We start from the raw sequence: 27,336 nt of genomic DNA on the forward strand, positions 1-27,336 counted from the left end.
CAAGCATGCATATATATATATATATAAATATACAGGAGAGTATACACACACAAGCATGCATATATATATATATATACAGGAGAGTATACACACACAAGCATGCATATATATATATATACAGGAGAGTATACACACACAAGCATGCATATATAATTACAGGAGAGGGTAAGCTGTGTCATTCACACATTAGGGCCGTGGCAGGTGTGTGGGTTATCCTGGCGCTACTAAACCCAGCCTCTTATTAATAGACTGTGTCCTCTGCTTAATGCCAGGTCACATTTCATACAGTCATCCAGCGGGTGGCAGGGGACAGCAGCTGATACAGTAGATAGTTATGCCCACACACACACACACACACACACACACACACACACACAAATAGACATGTCTGCACTTTCACGTACGTTTACACTTTAGCCTAATCATAGTCTCGCTCCCTCTCTCACACACCGTACGTGAGCACACACACACACACACACGCACATACACGCACACACACGCGCACACACACACACACACACAATGCTCTATTACTTTAGTGATTCTAACCAGAGCCAATTTAGCCACAGACATGTGGGGAAACTCCAAACCTTTGTCACGCTATCTAACAGAGACCCAATGCACACTGCAGCTGTGAGGACTGCCTCGTGCCCACTGCACCGAACAAACCTCAATCTGGCAACACAAAGACTGACAGTATACATGACAATCACTGCTGCATCTCCCTCTGGGGCTCAAACACAGCTGTTCCCCGTAACACACACACACACACACACACACACACACACACACACACACACACACACACACACACACACACACACACACACATACACACACACACACAATCACACACACACACACACACACACACAATCACCCATATGGGTCACATCCCAAATGTCTGATTATCAAAGGTGTTTCTGTGTGTTCATTAGCTTCAGTGTTTTCCCTCTCTGTCTTTCACACTCTGGGGAGGACATAAGAAATCTCCAACGCACAGAACCCTTAAATTGTCTTTGACCTTGAATTAGAAGCCCATTCATTCTGTCAGGCCCTTACAGTGATTGTCTGACTGACTAATTCATCGGAGGGAAACATAAATGTATTATTTGACTTGTAAGACATATCCCTTTCATTTCCCCAGTCACTTTATTATCCTTGGCTAGAGGGGGTTTGGCTCTGAATGTTTGATTGTGTTAAATCGCATTCTAGCTTACCTCAGGGGTCAATTTAGCCTTTATCTTTTAATATCACTGCCCTGGATTAGAGTGGAGGAGGCGAGAGGAAGAAGACAGGGCACAGATGGAGAGCGACATAGAGACAGCCAGGCAAATAGGGAGAGAGAGATGGAGAGAAAAGAAAGAGAGGGCAGGGAGGGAGGGAGAGAGGTAGGGGTGGTGTGGGGGCCCAATATAGTGTCGGCAGTTGTTTCACACATGTCCAAATTTAGCCAGTTCAGCTTTGGTGACTTTTGTTAATTTGCCAACGTAGTCAGCTAATTCCTTCCTCATTAGTCACTATTCCTCATCACTAGAGTTCACGTTACAGACGGTAGAGCTCAGGGTTACTCTGAGAGGGATCTAGGTGTTGGTATGTATTTGTGTGTGTGACCACATGAAAATATACTACAGTGTACATACTTCACTGTAGTATTAAGTCAGCAAAGACACTACAATGAATAATGTAGTATTTACTGTAGTATTTACAGTTATCTGTAGTATACATACATGTAGTAAAATAACTGTAGTTTATACTATAGTATTTACTGTATTGTTTTTGCACACATTTCTGTAGTAATTACTAAAGTGTTTTTGTTTTATTATCTTTGACATAGAAGTGGAGGCTTTCTCCTTGAGGAAACCTACTGACGAAATACTGAAAGAGTACATTTTCCATAACCCATTTTTTTAAATGTAGTGTTTTTACGGACTGTAGTGCTTTTTGTGGACGTAACTGTAGTATTTCCTACAGTGTTTTTGTTCTCGGATAATACTTTAGTATTTACTATAGTATGTTTTACAGTATACTACAACATTCTATAGTAAGTACTACCAATGACTGAGGGATACTACAGTGTGTAGTGTAGTATTCTACAATATTCTACCATGTACTATAGAATTCTATAGTAAGTACTGTAGTATTCTATAGTAAACTATAGTATTTGTCTGTGTGTGTGAGAGAGAGAGTGTCCGTGAGAGAAGGGGTGTGATGTTCTTTTGGTTTGTGACGTGTTCTCTAATGACCCCAGAGTGTGATGAAGCTCAAACTACATACACCCTTCATAATTTGCTTACACACACATAGCATGCACACACATTTAAACTGACTCTACACACACGCACGTACATTCATCATATACAGTGCTGCTACTGTTTATCATATATCCTGATGTCTCACACACACACACACACACACACACACACACACACACACACACACACACACACACACACACACACACACACACACACACACACACACACACACACACACACACACACACACACACACACACACACACAGCTCTCTAACCCACCCTCTTCTCCCTGTGTACCCCCTTTAGGAGTGTGGGTTCAGCCACTCGTGGTACCTGTCGGTGTTCAGTGTGTTGTGCTGTCTGGGCATCGTTCTGTGTCTGGTCACCTCTGTGGCCGTTGAGTGGACAGGCCTGAGAGTGGCCAAAGAACTACACCACAACCTGCTCAGCAAGATCATACTGGCCCCTATGAGGTAAAGGTGTGTGCGTTCATGTGTATGTTTGATGCATCATGTGCATTTTATGGTACCTATTACTACTCTAGGGAGGGCAGGTTGTGAGTGTGTGTGTGTGACTGTGTATAATGTGTTGGTGTGTGTGTGTGTGTGTGTGTGATGATCGATCATTTTGGGTTGCTTGGTGAGACACTGTAAACACTGTGATCCGCCCCATTACCCAGAGGCCCATCTGCCTGCCACACACTGAAACCCCGGCAACGCCAGCGCAGTGTCAGATCACTGATAACTAATGACTCTGTGGTTGGGCTTCTGTACTAGTGATGGGCATCCAGCTCATTTGGCTCCCAAACGACTCTTCGTTTAAAATGCCAAAGAAATGAACCTAGAACCATTAGAAAAAGCTAATGTCCAATGTGAAGCCCAAAAAGTAGTTTACCATCATGTCATGTTCAAATAAATGTGTACCTGGCCAAATTATGGCCAAATTATTACATGGATATATATTTTTTGGCACTGAAAGAGTCAGCGTGGACCAGATTGACGCGCTCTCCCCCTCTACTGATGGTTTCTGCAGTCAGGATTCACCCTCTTTTTAGATAATTATTTTCTACCTTGTCTGCAGAAAAACATTGTTTTGAGCTCAAAAATCAGTGGTAGCAGTATGCAAATGTGTGAGCCAAATGAACGGCTCTTTCACCGATGCAATTAGGGTTCCCGACCTTCACCAAAAAAGATCCGTTCAAAAAGAGCCACTCGTTCGCGAATGACTGAACTCTACTCTGTACCGAACCGTTTTAGATGAGGTGGTGGCCAAGAAGAAAAGTTACTTTACATTGTCTTCTTGCTTTAAAATTAAATTCCTCAAAATCCTCAGAGGAATAGAATTTGTAACAGAAACATTGCTGATGTGACATCAGCTTTTTCTACTCAAGGTGGTACAGATGAGCTTTAAAACATACAGTTGAAGTCGGAAGTTTACGTACACCTAGCCAAATATATTTAAACTCCTTTTTTCACAATTCCTGACATTTAATCCTAGTAAAAATTCCCTGTTTTGGGTCAGTTAGTATCACCACTTTATTTTAAGATTGTGAAATGTCGGAATATTAGCAGAGACAATGATTTATTTCAGCTTTTATTTCTTTCATCACATTCCCAGTGGGTCAGAAGTTTACATACTTAATTAGTATTTGGTAGCATTGCCTTTAAATTGTTCAACTTGGCTCAAATGTTTTGGGTAGCCTTCCACAAGCTTCCCACAATAAGTTGGGTGAATTTTGGCCCATTCCTCCTGACAGAGCTGGTGTAACTGAATCAGGTTTGTAGGCCTCCTTGCTCACACACGCTTTTTCAGTTCTGCCCACAAAGTTTCTATAGGATTGAGGTCAGGGTTTTGTGATGGCCACTCCAATACCTTGATTTGGATGTCCTTAAGCCATTTTGCCACAACTTTGGAAGTATGCTTGGGGTCATTGTCCATTTGGGCCAAGCGACCAAGCTTCAACTTCCTGACTGATGTCTTGAGATGTTGCTTCAAAATATCCCCATAATTTTCCTCCCTCATGATGCCATCTATTTTGTGAAGTGCACCAGTCCCTCCTGCAGCAAAGCACCCCCACAACATGATGCTGCCACCCCCATGCTTCACGGTTGGGATGGTGTTCTTCGGCTTGCAAGCCTCCTCCTTTTTCCTCCTAACATAATGATGGTCATTATGGCCAAACAGTTCTATTTTTGTTTCATCAGACCAGAGGACATTTCTCCAAAAAGTACGATCTTTGTCCCCATGTGCAGTTGCAAACCGTAGTCTGGCTTTTTTATGGTGGTTTTAAGAGCAGTGGCTTCTTCCTTGCTGAGCAGCCTTTCAGGTTATGTCGATATAGGACTTGTTTTACTGTGGATATAGATACTTTTGTACCTGTTTCCTCCAGCATCTTCACAAGGTCCTTTGCTGTTGTTCTGGGATTGATTTGCACTTTTGACACCAAAGTATGTTCATCTCTAGGAGACAGAACGCGTCTCCTTCCTGAGCAGTATGACAGCTGCATGGTCCCATGGTGTTTAGACTTGCGTACTATTGTTTGTACAGATGAACGTGGTACCTTCAGGCGTTTGAAAATTGCTCCCAAGGATGAACCAGACTTGCTGAGGTCTACAATTTATTTTCTGAAGTCTTGGTTGATATCTTTTGAGTTTCCCATGATGTCAAGCAAAGAGGCACTGAATTTGAAGGCAGGCCTTGAAAAATATCCACAGATACACCTCCAATTGACTCAAATGATGTCAATTAGCCTATCAGAAGCTTCTAAAGCCATGACATCATTTTCTGGAATTTTCCAAGCTGTTTAAAGGCACAGTCAACTTAGTGTATGTAAACTTCTGACCCACTGGAATTGTGATACAGTGAATTATAAGTGAAATAATCTGTAAACAATTGTTGGAAAAATTACTTGTGTCATGCACAAACTAGATGTCCTAACCGACTTGCCAAAACTATAGTTTGTTAACAAGACATTTGTGGAGTGGTTGAAAAACAAGTTTTAATGACTCCAACCTAGTGTATGTAAACTTCCGACTTCAACTGTACCTTTCAGGTATAATAATCTACTGTAAATATAACTCTTAGGTGTATCTACAGTATGTGGTTGTCTCCTCCAGGCTGTTTGAGACCACTCCCCTGGGCAGCATCCTCAACAGGTTCTCCTCTGACACCAACACCATAGACCAGGTATTTCAGCACCACCGTTCTCTGTGTGTTAACAGTGGCAATAGCCACCACCATACTGCCTTGGAGCTTTCAAATTCCTATTTGTCTTCATGGCTGTGGCAGTAGCTTCAGCCTCTGAACCCTTTGCTTGCATTTCCTGGTAGATGGTAGTAATGTAATGTTTCATTGGTGGTTGTGTCCCCAGCACATCCCTGCCACCCTGGAGTGTCTGAGTCGCTCCACCCTGCTGTGTGTGTCGGCCCTGGGGGTCATCTCCTACGTGACCCCTGTGTTCCTCATTGCTCTGGTGCCTCTGGCCATCGCCTGCTACTTCATACAGAAGTACTTCCGGGTCGCTTCTAGGTGAGCCCTTGGTTTGGGATTTTGTCACTTGTTTTGCTGCTATGTATTCAGTAGTTACAGTATATCCCCCCTTTGTCTGTTTATTTATCTTGTATCTCCCTCTCCCTCTCTCCATCTGCTCTCTCTCTCCCTCTCTCCCTCTCTCCATCTGCTCTTTCTTTCTTTCTTTCTTTCTTTCTTTCTTTCTTTCTTTCTTTCTTTCTTTCTTTCTTTCTTTCTTTCTTTCTTTCTTTCTTTCTTTCTTTCTTTCTTTCCCTGGTCAGGGACCTCCAGCAGTTGGAGGATAGTACCCAGCTCCCTCTCCTGTCCCACTTCTCAGAGACAGTGGAGGGCCTCACCACCATCCGGGCCTTCAAGTAAAGATTTTTTTAAACTCATCCATTTTGACAGCAACAGCTAGGAGTTTGTGTGTTTCGCCACTTATACATATTACTCAATGGTTCTCTCCTCCCAGGTATGAGCCCAAGTTCAGACAGAGGTTACTGGAGTTCACTGATGCCAACAACATCGCCTCCCTCTTTCTCACAGCAGCCAATCGCTGGCTAGAGGTCCGCATGGTAATGAGCTCTCCTCTATACTATAGTCTACTCTACTTGACTTGTATTGCCCGTGCTGATCAAGTTGTTCCATGTTTTCTCACATTTTATTGGGTGACTGTTTCCTCTATGGGAATTTTGAGTATGACAGGATGATATGGATTTGATACAGATTTTTTTTTTCTTTTTTTCCTATGGCACTAAATGGGTACCTGTGTCTTAACGGTTTGTTTTCTCTCCATGGAGTATATAAGTGTGTGTGTGTTCACTATTATGCTGTTGCTTTGTACACTAGGATACATCGGGGTCTGTATGTTCACTATTATGCTGTTGCTTTGTACACTAGGATACATCGGGGTCTGTGTGTTCACTATTATGCTGTTGCTTTGTACACTAGGATACATCGGGGTCTGTATGTTCACTATTATGCTGTTGCTTTGTACACTAGGATACATCGTGGTCTGTATGTTCACTATTATGCTGTTGCTCTGTACTGTAGGAGTACATAGGTGCCTGTGTGGTTCTGATAGCAGCTGTGGCCTCCATCTCTAACTCTCTGTATAACCACCTCTCCACTGGCCTGGTAGGACTAGGTCTCACCTATGCACTCATGGTGAGGACCGTTCTGGTTTTTGTGTGTGTGAGGTCTAATCTCTAATATAGTCACATTTCTTGATGAAAGGACTGAGGTCAAGCCCCTAATTTAGTGAAACTCATGTCTCCACCTTCGTTACAGTACCTGTCTCTCTGCAGTTCCATAACGATGTTGTCTGATCGGACTGTGTCTCTGTGTCCCAGGTGTCCAACTACCTGAACTGGATGGTTCGTAACCTGGCAGACATGGAGGTTCAGCTGGGTTCAGTCAAGAGAATCAATGGTCTGCTGCAGACTGAGCCTGAGAACTATGAAGGACTGCTCAGTGAGTACCGTACCACGTCTTAGGTCCAGCCCCAACCCTTACGCTAACCCTAGTTTCCTATCCGCATCCCGGTTCAACCCTTACCCTAATCATGCGCTGACCTGAACCCTTAAGTCTAAACCTAACCCTCGCTCCAGCCCAAACTGGGTAGCTCTGGCTCAATTTAACCACTGCCTACAGTATATCCCAGGCATGCTCAAGTCCTGGAGTAAAGGATTACTCCTGTGGAACATGGGACATCCCAACCTCACCGTACCTAGTCGCCACAGAGCAGTTATCTCTTCTGCTTTTCCTCGCTCTCTCCCTCTCTCTCTCCTATCTCTCCCCCTCTCTCCCTCTAGCTGCATCTCAGGTGCCGGATGGCTGGCCACAGCAGGGGGAGATTCAGATTGAGAACCTGAGTGTGCGTTACGACGCCACCCTGAAACCTGTCCTCAAACAAGTCAACGCACACATCAGCCCTGGGCAGAAGGTATCATAGAGCTAATTGGAAGAAAGGGAGTCGAGAATTTAGACTGTAGTCTTGTGTTGTGGCGATGAAGATGAAACAGACTTCCTTTGGTTTCCAGGTGGGGATCTGTGGCAGGACAGGAAGTGGGAAGTCTTCCTTCTCCCTGGCCTTCTTTCGCATGGTCGACATGTTCGAGGGTAAACACTGCCTACTGTTACGACTCTAAAACTAAAGTTCCCGATAAGCTCCTGTGCTTGACTGGGTCAATCCAACATAGCTAATCAACTCTCCCAACAGGGCGTATCATCATAGATGACATTGACATCGCCAAGCTGCCTCTGCAGACCCTGAGGTCTCGATTCTCCATCATCCTCCAGGACCCCATCTTATTCAGCGGAACCATCCGGTAAGAGAATCCTCACACTACGGTTCCATCTAGATCAGAGGTCTTGGTTCTGGAGGGCCACATTGTCTTCAGTGTGGCTAGCACCATTACAAATAATTCAACCGATCAACTCATAATCAAAACCTTGATTAGCTGATTCAGGTGTTTTTATGGCTAGGCTGGAACAAAAGCCTGCATCCCCAAGAGTGAAGAACCTTGAGACGAACATAGGTAGTTGAGCCTAATGTATTGAGGTTTTAAACCACCTTGTGCTGTGCTCCTGTAAAAACACTGCCTAGTGCCTAGTGTGAGTTGTTTTAGGAGAGGAAATGAGAGATGGAAGCTACTCTCACTTGTATCTGGGTCAATTGGACAACTTCAATCGCAGTTATCTTAGGAAGTGTCTGAGAGCAGGATGCCCCTCGGAAAAACTCAACTGTAGTGATTTATTTTTGGACCGCTCAAAAGTCTTGCACCAAGCTAAACAGAAAGGGAATAATTTAGGGTTGGGTGCTGCAGTACTGTCACCCTATCAAGCAAATTCAGGATAAGCCCAAAATGACACAATCAGACAACATTGGATGAATGGGATAAAATGATTAAAACATCCTTGTGAGGCATGTACAGTAAATAATGCATACTCGTTTGACACTGCACATGAGTGTGATTTGAAGTATACCTATAGGTTATACTGTATCAATTCCTGCAATGAGATAGTACTACTCATCCAATCATACACTCTCAAAATACAAGGTGCTAGTTTGTACCAAAAAACTCTCAAAATACAAGGTGCTAGTTTGTACCAAAAAAGGTTATTCATTTTGTCCCTGTAGGGTAGGGGTGTTAAACTCATTCCATGGAGAGCCAAGAAATCTGCAGGTTTTAGTTTTTTCCTTTCAATTAAGACCTAGACCCCCAGGTGTGGGGAGTTCCATACTAATTAGTGACCATAATTCATCAATCAAGTGCAAGGGAGGAGCAAAGACCCACAGACACTGGAATGAGTGGAATGGGACACTTGCCAAAACACTTGAGTTCCATTTAGAACTCTCTCATGAAGAACCCTCTGGTTCCAGGTAGAACCAATGACAGGTTTTACAGTTATAAAATACTTCAGATACACTTACGGCACACACTGTTAGGTACTTACAGTGCCTTCAGAAAGTATTCATACCCCTTGACTTATTCCCCATTTTGTTGTGTTACAGCCTGAATTGAAAATGGATTCAATTATTTTATTTGTCTCACCTGTCTACACACAATACCCCATAATGACAAAGTGAAAACATATTTTTAGACATTTTTGCAAATGTATTGAAAATGAAATACAGAAATATCTAATTTACATAAGTATTCACACCCCTGAGTCAATACTTTGTAGAAGCAACTTTGGCAGCGATTACAGCTATGAGTCTTTCTGGGTTAGTCTCTAAGAGCTTTCCACACCAGGACTGTGCAACATTTGCCTATTATTCTTTTGAAAATTCAAGTAGATTTAAGTCAAAACTTAGGAACATTCACTTTCTTCTTGATAAGCAACTACAGTGTAGATTTGGCTTTGTGTTTTAGGTTATTGTCCTGCTGAAAGGTGAATCTCCCAGTGTCTGGTGGAGAGCAGACTGAATCAGCTTCTTCTCTTGGATTTTGCCTGTGCTTATGTCCATTCAGTTTATTTTTTATCCTGAAAAACTCCCCAGTCCTTAACGATTACAAGCATACCCATAACATGACGCAGCCATAACTATGCTTGAAAATATATAGCGTGGTACTCAGTAATGTGTTCCATTGGATTTGCCCCAAACATAACAATTTGTATTCAGGACAAAAAGTGAATTGCTTTGCCAAATTATTTGCAGTATTACATTAGTGCCTTTTTACAAACAGAATGCATGTTTTGGAATATTTGTATTCTGTACAGGCTTCCTTGTGGAGTAACTACAATGTTGTTGATCCATCCTCAGTTTTCCCCTATCACAGCCATTAAACTCTATAACTGTTTTAAAGTCACCATTGGCCTCATGGTGAAATACCTAAACGGTTTCCTTCCTCTCCAGCAACTGAGTTAGGAAAGACGCCTGCATCTTTGTCGTGACTGGGTGTATTGATACACCATCCATAGTGTAATTAATAACTTCACCATGCTCAAAGGGATATTCAATATTTGCTTTTTTTTACCCATTAAACCAATAGGTGCTCTTCTTTACGAAGCATTGGAAAACCTCCCTGGTCTTTGTCGTTAAATCTTTGTTTGAAATTCGACAGAGGGACCTAACAGATTGTATGTGTGGGGTACAGAGATGAGGTTTTCATTCAAAAAGTCATGTTAAACACTATTATTCCACACAAAGAGAGTACATGCAACTTATTATGTGACTTGTAATGTGCATTTTAACTCCTGACATTTCAGCTTTTCATTTCAATTCCACTTTGACAGTGTTGTGTGTAGGCCAGGGACAAAATGTATCTATTTTATTCAGGCTGTAACACAACAAAATGTGGAAAAAGGCAAGGAAGGGGTGTGAATACTTTCTGAATGTACAGTCCAGTATGTGTACCGTGTAATATTTTTTGGTGAGGTTCATATATTATATGTATTCAATTGACCCGGCTGTACAGTACATGCCTCTTGAGTTTATTTCAAAATGTTTTTTTGACCTGACGAAGATCCAACTCGGATCGAAAACGTTGTTGTTATTGTGTCTGATTAAATCACCGTGGGAACATCCGAGAGTCGGGCACGTTCCTTTTTTCCTTCGATACTTTGTGTTGGAGGTGCATATTTTTACTTTTTTTTTCTGATGATCATAACATAACAGCTTATGGTGTATTATCTGTTTGCTTTAGGCATTTCATCACTTTACCTAAAGCAATCAAAGATAACTTTATAGTATGCTATAACACACCATACAAAAAAGATTCTGATGCAGTAACAATGATTTGACTGCTCACTGACAACAAAAAAACGTTAGAAACTCATCACACTGATGGAACTGAAAAAGGGACCAGCAATTATGAAGCACTATGTTGCTGTACATTATAAGTGATTATGATTATACTTATAATGCATTAGGAGTATTGGTGTGCGGAATTGAGTCTATATGAGTCTTTCTGTGTCTGTAAGTATGCTTATACTGCATTATCACTGCAGCATAGTGCATTATGAGTACATGTATAATGCTGTATAATGTATATGAGTTTCATAGAAAGTGATTAACATGCAGTCATTACTGCACTTTGAAATGTAGGTGGGGGCATGCCCCCAAATTAGCATATTTGGGGAGGGGTGGTCTAAAATATATTGTATTTGTACCAACCATTAGTGGAAGTTTTGTACCAGTTTAAGTGGGTTTATTGTTATGTTGATGACGGTTAATTTGTCCACTCCCAGGTCAACAATCTTTGTAAGAGTGTGTGACAATCAAGAGCTGCACTGTTAATTTTCCAGTAACTTAATGGCAGTTGGTCACCAGGAAGTTCATATTTATTTTGCAAAAATTTACTGTCAGCTGGCTGCAAGTAGCTATTGTAAATTTCACATTAATTTAATGTGCTGATCTATGTCATGCTCACTGACCAAATGGTGTGACAGGAAAGTCAGTTTGCTGTCAACCAAGATGTGTGCTCACCACAAAAAAAACTTAGTAGTTGTCAACTAATGTTAAGCTAGCTCGTAATCAGAAAAGTTCAATGAAAGTACAGGATGGTACTGGCAGCTAGTTGTAACTAAGTTACTAGCAGTTACTGGATATTCAAATAACTGGTTGCTAGTTAGTTTATGCAAAAGTTGTAGCTACTTCCATGCAACTTACTGCCATTAAGTTACGGTGATGTAATGCACAGTAACCTCTTCACAGTGCAGCTCTTTATTGTCACATGTTCTTACAATAATCGCAGAACTGACATTGTTAAAATGTCAACCACTTAAAGTGGTACAACCCTTCCATTGACAGTTGGCACACATTTTTTAATTGGACCTTTATTTAACTAGGCAAGTCAGTTCGGTTCGGTTACTTGTCCAACCACCACCTGTCGCCCCAAATACACAACATTCAGTAACTGGTTGTTGTTTACCGTACTTTCACTGCAACCAGTTGCCTGTAGTGTGGCGTAAAATTGCAGTACCTTTTTAAGTGTAGCATTTCATGGAATAAAGGAAATGGTGGTAGAGAGGGAAAGAACAGGATGGTTCTTCACAACCATCACAGCAGTTAAAACCCACTTCCTGATATGCCCCAAAAAAAGGCTTACACATCACCCTCACCTCTGTCAAGAACCTTTTTGTTGTCGCTGAGTGTATAACTTTGTCAGTGTGTGTGTGTGATCATCAGGTTTAACCTGGACCCAGAGATGAAGGCTACTGATGACATGCTGTGGGAGGCTCTGGACATCGCTCAGCTAAAACCGGTAGTCAAGACCCTACCAGGAGGACTGGGTAAGTGTGCGTGCGTGCTCTGAAGTTCTACCGTAGCTCGTTCAGAGATATGAGCTGAGAGCTGAAGCCTAATGAGATTTAGATGTATCAGTCTCAACAACATTATATACTGTGTGATTTGGAAAGCAGTATATCAGTGCAGCAACCGCTCTGACTTGACCCCAGATAAATCCTGCTAGTTGGTTAAGATAGATGAAGGTGGTTTGAGAGCAGTGGTTCCTTGACCAATCTCTCGTTCCTCTCACCCATTGTCTGATCAGTTGGATGTGTCAGCTAGCTCTAGCCTAGAGTACATTCTGTATCGTAGCTGTAAGATGTTAGGGCAGCTAGCTCCAAACGTTAGAGAGTGAGAGAGAGAGAGAGAGAGAGAGTCTTTCTGCTGTCGCTGACTAATGGCTGCAGGAAATTATCGCACATGATGTACTCAAGTTACGACGGAGAAAGTGTGTCAAATCAGAGTGGATTTGTCACGTAGCCAGATTGGCAGATGTTAAAGCAGGTGCAGCGAAATGCTTGTGTTCCTACATCCAGCAGTACAATACTAATTCACAAGGGAACCCAAGAAAGAAGGAAAAAAGAAACAAGAAATATCAGAATGTGTGTGTGTGTGTGTGTGGTGGCTATGCACACTGGACAGTGACAGAGAGATGTAGAGACGGAATGTTGCTAAATGTTTGATTTGATATTTATCATTGGCCAGCCAGAAAAAAGGTCAATTCATTTGACAAATTCATGTTCATGGGGTCGAGCACAAGTCTACCAATATTTCTGTGATGTTTTGTAGGTCACGTAATGTCATTGCAATACAAATGTTCTCTCGGGCTAAAGATATGTATCGTGCAGTAAGTCTAGTATTATGGCGATTAATATTTGTTGTGTTGCAGACGCCACAGTGACAGAGGGAGGGGAGAACTTCAGCCAGGGCCAGAGACAGCTCTTCTGTCTGGCCAGAGCCTTCGTCAGGAAGTCTAGCATCCTCATCATGGACGAAGCCACAGCCTCTATAGACATGGCCACGGTGAGACATGTGTGTGTGTGGCAGGTTGGCAAAAGGACGAGATGAGGTGGAATGGGAAGGCAGAGGATGAGTTGGGAGGGGAGAGGAGAGAGTGCGAGTGAAGGAGGCTGAGGGTGGGTGAACGGCAAAGGGGGAGGATGGGAGATGTTGAGTGACAACGAGAGAATAAAGTAATTGATTCTAAAGATGAACGGGGAGAATAGAGGTATGCATTTAAAGGGGTGGGAGTATAAGAGAACCTGAGGGGAATCAGTAGGAGGGAGGTAATGGGGCTTCCAAAATAGGTTCCTTTCACTGCAGCACGCTGGCTGCACACACACACACACACACACGTACGCGAGCACATTCACGCACACACACTTAAATTGCCTGTCACAGTGACAGGCCTACACTGGCTCACAGTAGCGCAGCGGTAACCCTGGGGAAATGGAGCATATCTTAAATGGGAGATAGGTTTCGGTGGAAATTCTGCTGTTGATAATGTTAACTAGGGAATCATTAAACCGACAGTGAGCCTCTAACTCTTGACTCTAATAATCATGTGAACTCACCGGTATTACTTGTGTTTAACACACACAACGTAATATAGAACCTGTTTTAATGAAATAGTGAAGGCCCAAACTATTTGACTTTTTTGTTGTTGTTGTAGGTACAGTGAACCCTGTGCGTAAGAGTCACGGCTGTAAGTCTATCATGTTGTAAACGTTTCCTAGTCGTCTTCTGACTTCGTGTTTGTGCCCACAGGAAAGCATCTTACAGAAGGTGGTGATGACTGCCTTCGCTGATAGAACAGTGGTTACTATAGCAGTAAGTATCCGCTATGACCTTCGTCTTGTGTAATCCAAATGCTTGAGAGGTTGTGACATGCCCTCCCCTCCGTATGTTTTTGGACAGTGAAATGTGGCTCTGTACTCTCTACCATACGGCTCTGTACTCTCTACCATACGGCTCTGTACTCTCTACCATACGGCTCTGTACTCTCTGCCATACGGCTCTGTACTCTTTACCATTTTGGATTTGAGATCAAATGTTCCATACAGTACAGAATGTCCCCTTTTATTTTAGTGTATTTTCATACACATCTATTTTACCATTTAGAAATGAAAGCACTTTATGTACTTAGTCCCCCAATTGGAAGAAGTCATAAGTATTTGGACAGTCACTTCTAGTGTATTAAAGTATTTGGTCCTATTTTCCTGGCCCACAATGGTTGCATTCGAGCGGAACACTTTTGTCAAGACGGTGACCGTCGTTGGTCGCTGTCTTTCAAAGTGTGTTGCATTATGGGTATAAAAATTGTATCACATGTCGACTGTGTGAACTTGACCTTTAATCACAAGACTTATGTAATGTAGTTTTTGATGAAGTCGCCTTCACGTCGCTTTTCACCAACTGCACCATGCAGCCATCACCTGCATTGTGGGAGGCTCTGTTTGGTTAGTCGTTAGGGTGTTTTGGTTTGACCCATGCGAACGTGGCCAAAGAAGTGACTGAAACCGGAACCAACTTTGCCTTGATTCTAAAGCTACAGGGTATACAAATGAAATCGAATCAATTAATTGTACACGTTATATTTTTAGTTTGAGTGTGTGAAATGGGGGTATAGAAAAGTTTTATAAACAGTAGCAGCTATGCTGATCTGAGCCATGCTGTCGGAAAACCACTAGAATGTCCGACTTTCGGCGATCACAGATGCACCTCTCCCCATTTCCCTCGCCGAATTTCGTCCAGTCGTCTTCGTTAGACTTACTGCTCAAACACACCCAGTGACTACATCAAACTTGTGACTCTACAAAATTGTTGGACGCATTTACAGCTTGTTTTGGTTGTTTCGGATTGTGTTTTGGCCAATAGGAAGTGAATGGTGAATAATGTCATTTTTGTCACTGATTGTAAGTAACACGTCTACATTAGTGTGGATTCTACCATGATTATGGATAATCATGAATGAATTGTGAATGATAAAAAATGAGAAAGTTAGAGAGACAAAAATACCCCCACCCCTCCTTTAAATGTTAATATCCCGTTATTGGTAATGGTGAGAATTTAGCATCTTTTGTTGTAGCCTCTGTAACTTTCTCAATCATCATTATTTGTGATTCATTGATGATTTTTCATGATCATATTTCATTTATGTGTCCAGAAATATCTTATCTTACTCACTTAGAAAGGAAATGACTCCAGTCATCATTCACCATTCACTTCCTATTGGGCAAAACACAACACAACCGAAACAAACTGCAAATGCATCCAGCAAGTTTGTAGAGTCACACACTTGATCTAGTCATTGCGTGCTAGGAATATAGGACCAAATACTGAAGTTTTGTCTACTTTAATACTCTATAGGTGAATTTGTCCAAATACTTTTGACTACTTAAAATGGGCGAACTATATAAAGTGCTTTCATTTATTAACAGTAAAACAGGTATGAAAATACCCTCAATACCCTCAAGTACTGTCGCCTCATATGAAACATTTGATCTTCAATCCAAAATGGTGGATTATAGAGCCAAATTGAAAATTGTAGCTTCACTTTCCAAATGCATACGGAGGGGAGTGTAGATATAGCATAGGTAGAACTGGGTAGCATAGAAATATAACAATCTGAACTGGTAGTGCAGTGCTGGAGGGCCACTGTCCTCCTGCTTTGTTTTTTTTTCAATTGGACTGTATTCTGTGGGAGCAAATATGCTTTTTATTATCTTAAGTTAGAATATCAAGAGTCAAAAGTGACGACCAGGCAGCCATATATGGTGGTTTCCCATGGGAAAGGGAGATTGAGAGAGAACTCTAGGAGACATTATTTTCAGTTCTGCAGAACTCTGGTCCTCGAGGAAGATAGCTAGGTACAGATGGCTCCCGATAGTGGCTAATATTTAACTTGACACAAATGGTCAAATAAAAATGAGAAAAGGCCGGGCATATAATTAAAACATTCTAAAGTGCTTTCATCAATCAAATCGGCAGGTTCGGCGCTACAGAAGCCTATAGCTTGGGTCTCCAAATTGAATCCCTATAAATTACGAGGGCATACGCTTACAATTCTGAATAACGGCACAGCTATTTATAGCCTGCTTCACTGTGGAAAAGGGGCCGGCAATATGTCATGTTGATATGATTTTCAGTTTGCTTCCCATATGACTGGTTTCACAAGGAAAAATCATCTAAAACAATTGCTATGTGTATTTCTAATCATAGTTCTTATATCTCTTATGAATTTATAAATGACAGCGCATATATAATGCTGTTATTTATATTGGGGGGGGGGGGGGGGGGAAGAAGTAAATGCTTTTTCCACAAGAACAAGCAGGTTCGCCTGACCTCGGTTCATGATTTCCTCTCGCGTCGTGGGTAGAATTCTGAGGGAATTAAATCCAGGTCAGAATACGGTGTATCTGTAGACACACCTCCGCTACATCTGCATTTCTTTGATCTCGACCCGAAACGAATAGCTGATGAATAGCATGCTTGTTATTCTCATGCTTAAATTCTAGGTCTGAATAAATACGCGTAGAGAGAAAAGTGCATGAAAAGGGGAAGCCCCATATATACAATTGGGCAAAAAATAATTTAGTCAGCCATCAATTGTGCAAGTTTTCCCACTTTTCATCATAGGTACACTTCAACTATGACAGACAAAATGAGAAAAAAATCCTGAAAATCACATTGTAGGATTTTTAATGAATTTATTTGAAAATTATGGTGGAAAATAACTATTTGGTCAATAACAAAAGTTTATCTCAATACTTTGTTATATACCCTTTGTTGGCAATGACAGAGGTCAAAAGTTTTCTGTAAGTCTTCACAAGGTTTTCACACACTGTTGCTGGTATTTTGGCCCATTCCTCCATGCAGATCTCCTCTAGAGCAGTGATGTTTTGGGGCTGTTGCTGGGCAACACTGACTTTCAACTCCCTCCAAAGATTTTCTATGGGGTTGAGATCTGGTGACTGGCTAGGCCACTCCAGGACCTTGAAATGCTTCTTACGAAGCCACTCCTTTGTTGCCCGGGCGGTGTGTTTGGGATCATTGTCATGCTGAAAGACCCAGCCACGTTTCATCTTCAATGCCCTTGCTGATGGAAGGAGGTTTTCACTCAAAATCTCACGATACATGGCCCCATTAATTCTTTCCTTTACACGGATCAGTCGTCCTGGTCCCTTTGCAGAAAAACAGCCCCAAAGCATGTTTCCACCCCCATGCTTCACAGTAGGTATGGTGTTCTTTGGATGAAACTCAGCATTCTATGTCTTCCAAACACGACGAGTTGAGTTTTTACCAAAAAGTTATATTTTGGTTTCATCTGACCATATGACATTCTCCCAATCTTCTTCTGGATCATCCAAATGCTCTCTAGCAAACTTCAGACGGGCCTGGACATGTACTGGCTTAAGCATGGGGACACGTCTGGCACTGTAGGATTTGAGTCCCTGGCGGCGTAGTGTGTTACTGATGGTAGGCTTTGTTACTTTGGTCCCAGCTCTCTGCAGGTCATTCACTAGGTCCCCCCGTGTGGTTCTGGGATTTTGCTCACCGTTCTTGTGATCATTTTGACCCCACGGGGTGAGATCTTGCGTGGAGCCCCAGATCGAGGGAGATTATCAGTGGTCTTGTATGTCTTCCATTTCCTGATAATTGCTCCCACAGTTGATTTCTTCAAACCAAGCTGCTTACCTATTGCAGATTCAGTCTTCCCAGCCTGGTGCAGGTCTACAATTTTGTTTCTGGTGTCCTTTGACAGCTCTTTGTTCTTGGCCATAGTGGAGTTTGGAGTGTGACTGTTTGAGGTTGTGGACAGGTGTCTTTTATACTGATAACAAGTTCAAACAGGTGCCATTAATACAGGTAACGAGTGGAGGACAGAGGAGCCTCTTAAAGAGGTCTGTGAGAGCCAGAAATCTTGCTTGTTTGTAGGTGACCAAATTCATTAAAAATCCTACAATTGTGATTTTCTGGATTTTTTTTCTCATTTTGTCTGTCATAGTTGAAGTGTACCTATGATGAAAATTACAGGCCTCTCTCATCTTTTTAAGTGGGAGAACTTGCACAATTGGTGGCTGAATAAATACTTTTTTTTGCCCCACTGTATATTCGTAATCTATGTAACCCAGAATGTCAAAACACGGAAGTTGTTGAAAACGTTTATATTTCTTCTTAACCTAATCTGTTTATTTCTGTCTACTTGTTCTCTCTCTCTTTACTCAGCATCGTGTCCACACCATCCTGAAAGCAGACCTGGTGATCGTGATGAAGCGAGGGCTCATTCTAGAATACGACAGACCCCAGGCGCTGCTGGAGAAAGAGGACAGTGTCTTCGCCTCCTTCGTCAAGGCGGACAAGTGACCGAGGAGAAAGAGGGGAGGACATTCCAAAGTGCAATTGTACCATGGGCTATATATTATAATTTTATTTTCTAATTATGTATGATATTCGTAACATTAAATATGAATTATTTGTTAATAAAAAAAAAACATAAATACTCATTGTGCAGCAGTGTTTTGCATACAGTTTAGTGACAGGAAGGTAGATTTGTGTGATCTCACACTGTACAGAGCAATGATTCGGCTGTGGAAGGCTGGGTCAGAATGACACTAATTGACTTTGGGGTTGATCTAGAAATGGGTCGCATTCCCCTGCTCAGACGTTGCATGCATCAACCAACGGTTGCGTGCCACATCATCGACTGTGCCGTCGGGCACCAGATTGCTATAACATATGTGGTTAGGTGATATGTAAAATACCTATCCAGGCATAAGCTCTGGCATGCGCCAGCAACGCCTGGGCAGAGGAACGCTCCTACAGTCAATAGTAACTGAGAAGCTTGTGAATCATGGAGTCATTCACCACTACCATAAACCGGCCTTGCACTCTCTGACATGTGAGCCCTGATTGGATGCTCGGGGGCCAGACACCCTTTTGACTCCACGTTCAATAGCCAACCATTGTCGAACGTTGCAGATAGAAATGAAACGAATAGAGCCGACGTGATTCCTTATTCTACAGGTCAGAGATGCATGTTTGTTCTATATAGCATCTTTCTATCTGAACGTTCCAAAACGTTGCCTAGTGATGAACGCATCCCAGGTCACACACATTTCAGTCTCCTCCAAGCAATTGGTAATGTTTATGGGCGTGCCAAGGTTAATATAATGAACATGTATGGAGTCCCCTGGTTTGTTATGGAGACCCCAGCACCCATGGCCTTCCTGAAAATGTGAACCCAGGTCAGCATGGGTTTAGTGTGCAGTGAATGCGAGATTAACGTGTCAGAAACAAAAAATGTAGGACATGAATCATAGCCTTGTAAACAGCATGAGAGGGACTGAGATGATGTATGTTTAGGCCTACTATCCGAGATAAAGAAAATAGTTTAGTGTGTTGCCTAATTATGTTCTTATCAATGTATTGTCATTAGTGTTTGGGAAGATTGTCTATCATTGGGAATGGATGAATAACCTTCTAGGGTGAATTTGGAATGCATTTCCGTCTTCTGTAACCTCTTCAGACATCCATCCAGCTTGTTAATCCAACACATGGTCTCTGAAATTCTCAAGGTGTTTCCTAATCCCACAAAAAGTGTTTTATCTTCACAGGAGGCATGACACGCCCGTTTGTGACCACTGAGTCAACCATATTTTCAGTTTGCATTTGGAAGACTGGGACAGCAGGTTCGATAAACTGGGACACCATTATTGTAGTCCTAATTGTTCCCGAATGACAATTCAATTTTGTGTGATCATCTGGGAATTTCAGAAAGATATCATGTGTTGGACTAATATGTTGGATAGATATGTCTGAAGAGGTTACAGAAGACAGAAATCCAAACAGTATCCCACTTTTTCTGAATTCACTCAGAAATTGTACAATAAAAAATTAGCAAGATATGCAGTACCAGTCAAAAGTTTGGACACACCTACTCATTCCAGGGTTTTTCTTTATTTTTTTGTATTTTCTACATTGTAGAATAATAGTGAAGACATCACAACTATGGAATCGTGTATTAACCAGAAAAGTGTTAAACAAATCAAAATATATTTTATATTTGAGATTGTTCAAAGTAGCCACCCTTTGCCTTGATGACATATTTGCACACTTTTGGCATTCTCTCAACCAGCTTCATGAGGTAGTCACCTGGAATGCATTTCAATTAACAGGAGTTCCTTGTTAAAAGTTAATTTGGGAATTTCCTTCCTTAATGCATTTGAGCCAATCAGTTGTGTTGTGACAAGGTAGGGTTGGTATGCAGAAGATAGCCCTATTTGGTAAAAGACCAAGTCCATATTATGGCAAGAACAAGTAAAATAAGCAAAGAGAAATTACCAGTCCATCATTACTTTTAGACATGAAGGTCAGTCAATGGGGAACATTTCAAGAACTTAGAAAGTTTCTTCATGTGCAGTCGCAAAAACCACCAAGCGCTATGATGAAACTGGCTCTCATGAGGACCGCCACAGGAAAGGAAGACCCAGAGTTACCTCTGCTGCAGAGGATAAGTTCATTAGTGTTACCAGCCTCAGAAATTGCGGCCCAAATAAATGCTTCACAGAGTTCAAGTAACAGACACATCTCAACATCAACTGTTCAGAGGAGACTGCGTGAATCAGGCCTTCGTGGTCGAATTGTTGCAAAGAAACCACTATGAAAGGACACTAATAATAAGAAGAGACTTGCTTGGGCCAAGAAACACGAGCAATGGACATTAGACCGGTGGAAATCTGTTCTTTGGTCTGATGAGTCCAAATTTGCGATTTTTGGTTCCAACTGCCGTGTCTTTGTGAGACGCAGAGTAGGTGAACGAATGATCTCCGTATGTGTTGTTCCCACCGTGAAGCATGGCGGAGAAGGTGTGATGTTGTCGGGTTGCTTTGCTGGTGACACTGTCAGTGATTTATTTAGACTGCCAACAGCATGGCTGCCACAGCATTCTGCAGCGATACGCCATCCCATCTGGTTTGCGCTGAGTGGAACTATCAATTGTTTTTCAAAAGGACAATGACCCAACACACCTCCAGGCTGTGTAAGAACTATTTGACCAAGAAGGAGAGTGATGGAGTGCTGCATCAGATGACCTGGCCTCCACAATCACCCGACCTCAACCCAATTGAGATGGTTTGGGATGAGTTGGACTGAAAGAGTGGAGGAAAAGCAGCCAACAAGTGCTCAGCATATGTTGGAACACCTTCAAGACTGTTGGAAAAGTATTCCAGGTGAAGCTGGTTGAGAGAATGCCAAGTGTGCAAATCAGTTATCAAGGCAAAGGGTGGCTACTTATACAATATATTTTGATCTGTTTAACATTGATGTCTTCATTATTATTCTACAATGTAGAAAATAGTAAAAATAAACAAAATCCCTTGAATGAGTAGGTGTCCAAACTTTTGACTGGTACTGTGTGTATATATACATATACACTGAACTTAAATATAAACGTAACATATGAAGTGTTGGTCCCATGTTTCATGAGCTGAAATAAAAGATCCCAGAAATGTTCCATATGCACAATAGCTTATTTCTCTCAAATGTTGTGCACACGTGTTTACATCCCTGTTTGTGAGAATTTCTCATTTGCCAAGATAATCCATCCACCTGACAGTTGTGGCATATCAAGAAGCTGATTAAACGGCTCGATCATTACGCAGGTGCACCTTGTGCTGGTGACAATAAAAGGCCATTCTAAAATGTGCAGTTTTGTCACAAAATACAAACATGCTAGTTTTAAGGGAGTATAAAATTGGCATGCTGACTGCAGGAACGTCTACTAGAGCTGTTGTCAGAAAATCGAATGTCAATTTCTGACAGCTGATGAAACTGTGGGTTTGCAAAACCGAAGTTTTTCTGCACCTACTGTCAGAAACGGTCTCAGGGAAGCTCATCTGTGTGCTCTTCGTCCTCACCAGGGTCTTGACCTGAATGCAGTTTGGTGTCGTAACCGACTGCAGTGGGCAAATGCTCACCTTTGATGGCCACTGGCCTGCTTGAGAAGTGTAGTCTTCACAGATGAATCCCAGTTTCAACTGTACCGGGCAGATGGCAGACAAGCGTGTATGGCGTCATGTGGGTGAGCGGTTTGCTGATGTCAACATTGTGAACAGAGTGCCCCATGGTGGCGGTGGTGTTATGATATGTGTAGGCATAAGCTATGGACAACGAACACAATTGCATTTTATCTATGGTAATTTGAATGCACAGAGATGCTGTGACAAGATCCTGAGGCCCAGTGTCATGCCATTCCTCTGCCGCAATCACCTCATGTTTCAGAATGACAATGCACGGCCCCATGTTTCAAGGATCTGTACACAATTCCTGGAAGCTGAAAATGTCCCAGTTGTTCCATGGACTGCATACTCACCAGGCATGTTACCCATTGAGCATGTTTGGGATGCTCTGGATCGACGTATACACCAGCGTGTTCCAGCTCTCGCCAATATCCAGCAACTTTGCACAGCCATTGAAGAGGAGTGGGAAAACTTTCCACAGGCCACAAACAGCCTGTTCAACTTTATGCAAAGGAGATTTGTCGGTCTGCATGAAGCAAATGGTGGTCACACCAGACACTGACTGGTTTTCTGATCTATGCCCCTACTTTCCTTTTTTAAAGGTATACTATATATACACAAAAGTCAAATTAGTGGATTAGTCCCTTCAAATTAGTGGATTCAGCTATTTCAGCCACACCCGTCGCTGACAGGTGTATAAAATCTAGCACACAGCCATGCAATCTCCATAGACCAAAATTGGCATTAGAACGGCCATTAAGTCAGCTCTTGACATTTCTGCCCTGCTAGAGCTGCCCCAGTCAACTTTAGGTGCTGTTATTATGAAGTGGAAACATCTAGAAGCAAAAACAGCTCAGCCACAATAGGGTAGGCCACCCAAGCTCACAGAACGGGGCTGAAGAGTGCTAAGCGTGTAGCACGTAAAAATCATCCTTCCTCGGTTACATTGCTCACGACCGAGTTCCAAACTGCCTCTGGAAGCAACGTCAGCACAAGGACTGTTCGTCAGGAGCTTCATGAAATGTGTTTCCATGGCCGAGCTGGTGCACACAAGCCTAAGATCACCATGCGCAATGCCAAGCGTCAGCTGGAATGATGTAAAGCTTGCCACTATTGGACTCTGGATCAGTGGAAACGTTTTCCGGACTAATGAATCCAGTTATCGTTTTTAGATAAAACTATACTAAATATAATCATGTCACCAAATGATTGATTAAAACACACTATTTTGCAAAGAAGGTTTACAGCAATCTCAACAGCATTCTGTAGGGTAGCACCATGGTGTAGCCGGAGGACAGCTAGCTTCCGTCCTCCTCTGGGTACACGGACTACAATACAAAACCTAGGAGGCTCATGGTTCTCACCCCCTTCCATAGACTTACACATTTAATTATGACAACTTCCAGAAGACGTCCTATCAGAGCTCTTGCAGCATGACTGACATGTTCTCCACCCAATCAAAGGATCAGAGAATTAATCTAGTACTGAAAGCATAAACTACAGCTAGCTAGCACTGCAGTGCATACAATGTGGTGAGCTGACTCAAAGAGAGAGAAAGACAGTAGTTGGAACAGTTTTGAACAAATTAATTTATTCCAAAATGGAGAAGCAAGAGAGAAATTGTCATTATTGTTTTTTAAACTTTCAGTTTTACTTACTTAGCTAGCAAATGCAGCTAGCTAGTTTAGCCTACTGAAAACCCCTGCACAAACAGATGCTATGTTAGCTAGCTGGCTATGACTTTCCAACACAACACTGGAACTCTTCCAAGTCAAGGTAAGCTTTAGCTTTGTTTAGTGTAGTACTACAAAAACTAGACCCCTTGCGATAGGGTTCCCTAGTGTAAACTGGATCTCTTTCCTCCATTGGAAAAGCCTATAAGACTGTCCCACTGTAGCTACTCCATGTTTTTTTAGGAAGCTATGGTTGATAAAGCAGGACAACTGAAAAGCTTCCTGTTTGAAGCTTGCGCTGCCCCCCGCTGTGATGTCACACCAATGAAGTGATGTGACTTTGATCATGTGGTTTCTCTGCACGGGTTTATTTAGTAACAATAGTTTTTGACTTCCTGTCGTCAGACCAATAAATAAACGCGTCAGGATTAAACTGACACAGTTTATATGATTTGCCACTCTTTCTGAATTAACCCTATGTAACAACGTTCCAGAAATAAACTATTGGAGTTAATACACAATTTAACTAAATTAAATTAATTTATCCCTAGAGGGAAATGCCACCAGCATAATCCAGGCATTGAGATAATGTCTCATATTAGCCTACAGATGGAGTAATGTGTAAATAAAGAACGGTTTGTTCTGCCTAAACGCCTTCCCAACTCGAGCTCTCGTTTCCTAGTACGAGCAAACCTGCCTGCCTCCTCCAAACGATGGACCGGGGGTAGTTTTATCACCACTGCTGTTGCGGGTTATCTACCATTTTATCCGTAGGAATGAACATTAATCGCGGACAAGCGCGCCAGACCAGTGCGTCAATTGCGACGGTTGGCTACTATCGAGTTGCTGTTGCGTGACTGACAGCGGCAGCTGAATGCAGAATCTTCTCATGGGACCTGGGCGGCTATGGTGGTGCGCCTGCCTGATCTGGAACGGGGCAATGTGAAGAGCTCACATACTTTTAGAAACTAGATGACAGAGCAACACTCTTCCTCTGGCAGCTGCGGTCATTCGGGATGAGAACTGTCACGAGCGGTCGCCTTCTGTTAGGGGACGCACATGAGAAGAGGAAATTAGCCTATAGATTTTAATCAAGAGGTAGCTAATCTGCTTAATCATTGGTCCCGCGGTGAATAGTAGGCTATGGGATCACTATGTTGTCCCGAAAAGGACTGGTCCCTGACGACTACTTGCTGACCCGCTTGGCTGAGGATGTCCAGCAGCCTAAATTCAAGGGGAAAGCGCGGAAGGCTCGGTTCGTTGCCAAAAATGGAACTTGTAATGTGGCCCACACGAACATTCGCGAACAAGGACGGTTCCTACAGGATGTTTTCACCACTTTAGTGGATCTAAAATGGCTTCACACACTTATAATTTTCACCATGTCGTTTCTATGCAGCTGGCTGCTGTTTGCGATGGCGTGGTGGCTCATTGCCTTTGCACACGGCGACCTGGATCAAAAAGGTGACGACTTTGTCCCTTGCGTAACGGACATCCACTCCTTCTCCTCCGCTTTCCTTTTCTCCATAGAGGTGCAGGTGACCATCGGGTTCGGTGGACGCATGGTCACAGAGGAATGTTTGTCCGCCATAGTGGTCCTCATCATTCAGAACATCGTGGGCTTGCTGATTAACGCCATCATGCTGGGGTGTATATTTATGAAGACGGCCCAGGCGAACCGGCGCGCCGAGACGCTGATCTTCAGCAAGCACGCTGTCATTTCCATCCGAAATAACAGGCTCTGCTTTATGATCCGTTTAGGGGACCTGAGGAAGAGCATGATAATCAGCGCCACCGTGCGGATGCAGGTGGTAAGGCGTAGCACCACTCCGGAGGGCGAGGTGGTCCCCCTGGACCAGATAGACATTCACATGGACAACCCCGTGGGGACCAACGGTATTTTCCTGGTAGCCCCTCTTATCATATGTCACATTATCAACAAAGACAGCCCGCTCTATGAGCTGTCACCAGCGGACTTACAAAATAATGACATCGAGGTGATAGTGGTGCTGGAGGGGGTGGTGGAGACCACGGGGATAACCACCCAGGCCCGGACATCCTATCTGTCCGAGGAGATACTGTGGGGGCAGCGCTTTGTGCCCACTATAACCGAGGAAGAGGGCACGTACGCGGTAGACTACTCCAAATTCGGTAACGCGATTAGAGTACCGACACCCAGCTGCAGTGCCAAGAAACTGGATGAGGACGGAGGCATCGCCAGGTTTAAGCTGCACGAGCACTCCACCCCGCGGCCGTCGGTGAGAAGGCGGCAACTCTCACTGCGCATCAAGCGTCAAAGCACCATCAGCCCACTAGCCTAAATATACCACTTTAATAAAAGGAGTGGATAGTGCCAATGCATTTTGTATATGAAATTGAGATTTTTATTACCAATATAATTTTCATGGATATTTTTGTAATGTTACAGAAATGCTGTTTATGTCCAATGATGTTCTGATTCTGGGCACTGGGACCCACAAGGTGTGCATGCATGTTCTAGCCCAGCACACATCTTCAACCAAGGACTGACTATATGTTTAAATGAATCCAGTGTTGGGCTAGAACAAAACCCTGCACACCCTGTGGGTATTGATTTAGTATGGTAGCCTAATAGCCATGTGCCCCTACATACTGCAATGTTAAATGTACTATATTACCTGAAAGCGTTAGGTGATTTTAGGGGCCTGAACATCCTGCCGTTCTATCAATCCCAGAACATGCACGTATCAAATACCTTATACTCAGGGTGCTCAATGAAAACATATGAATGATGGAACGCAGTTGGATAGATGTGTAACATACAAAGCTATGCAATTATCCAGTTTGAAGGCACAGGCCAGCGTGTGTGTGTGTAGTAGACTGGTGCCCAACACTCCTCCCGGACAACTGGGCTCCTTGCAGGCTTTTCATCTGACCCTGCATGAAAACAATTGACCAGCGCTGATCTACATAATGATGCTCTTGTATGGTAAAAACATATTGTCTTATGCAAAGCTTGACACGGAAATAAAGGAATGCCTGTTGACATGTACTGTACAGTATGTGTGTGTTTGCATGGATTATATGCAGAGGAGAAGTTCCTTGAAAAGTGACCTGTTTTCCTTGTGAAGTTACTATGCATGCCACACATCTTAGTCA

General features: G+C 42.7%; 2 protein-coding genes across 5 annotated transcripts in view; both read left to right on the forward strand.

Annotated features, from left to right (window-relative positions):
* The window catches only part of LOC110492500 (ATP-binding cassette, sub-family C (CFTR/MRP), member 8), a 117,887-nt gene extending 98,873 nt beyond the window's left edge, over positions 1 to 19,014 (forward strand). For all 4 annotated transcript variants that reach the window (XM_090203429.1, XM_090203432.1, XM_090203433.1 and 1 more), the window contains 14 exons: positions 2,567 to 2,733; positions 5,377 to 5,446; positions 5,631 to 5,788; positions 6,052 to 6,144; positions 6,243 to 6,345; positions 6,824 to 6,937; positions 7,123 to 7,243; positions 7,585 to 7,715; positions 7,813 to 7,891; positions 7,992 to 8,100; positions 12,408 to 12,511; positions 13,396 to 13,529; positions 14,274 to 14,336; positions 18,735 to 19,014. In XM_090203429.1, coding sequence (XP_090059555.1) covers positions 2,567 to 2,733; positions 5,377 to 5,446; positions 5,631 to 5,788; positions 6,052 to 6,144; positions 6,243 to 6,345; positions 6,824 to 6,937; positions 7,123 to 7,243; positions 7,585 to 7,715; positions 7,813 to 7,891; positions 7,992 to 8,100; positions 12,408 to 12,511; positions 13,396 to 13,529; positions 14,274 to 14,336; positions 18,735 to 18,872 — 1,584 coding nt within the window. In that variant the 3' untranslated portion in view covers positions 18,873 to 19,014. The remainder of the gene's footprint in view (positions 1 to 2,566; positions 2,734 to 5,376; positions 5,447 to 5,630; positions 5,789 to 6,051; positions 6,145 to 6,242; positions 6,346 to 6,823; positions 6,938 to 7,122; positions 7,244 to 7,584; positions 7,716 to 7,812; positions 7,892 to 7,991; positions 8,101 to 12,407; positions 12,512 to 13,395; positions 13,530 to 14,273; positions 14,337 to 18,734) is intronic.
* A 6,338-nt stretch (positions 19,015 to 25,352) lies between these two features.
* LOC110492531 (ATP-sensitive inward rectifier potassium channel 11) lies at positions 25,353 to 27,229 on the forward strand. Its single transcript, XM_021566934.3, has one exon. The coding sequence runs from the start codon at positions 25,353 to 25,355 to the stop codon at positions 26,517 to 26,519; it is 1,167 nt and encodes a 388-aa protein (XP_021422609.2). The 3' UTR covers positions 26,520 to 27,229.
* The last annotated feature ends 107 nt before the right edge of the window (positions 27,230 to 27,336 follow it).

The sequence above is a fragment of the Oncorhynchus mykiss genome, chromosome 2 (genome assembly GCF_057628025.1).
Source record: "Oncorhynchus mykiss isolate SJ-2025 chromosome 2, ASM5762802v1, whole genome shotgun sequence".
NCBI classification, from domain to species: Eukaryota; Metazoa; Chordata; class Actinopteri; order Salmoniformes; family Salmonidae; genus Oncorhynchus; species Oncorhynchus mykiss.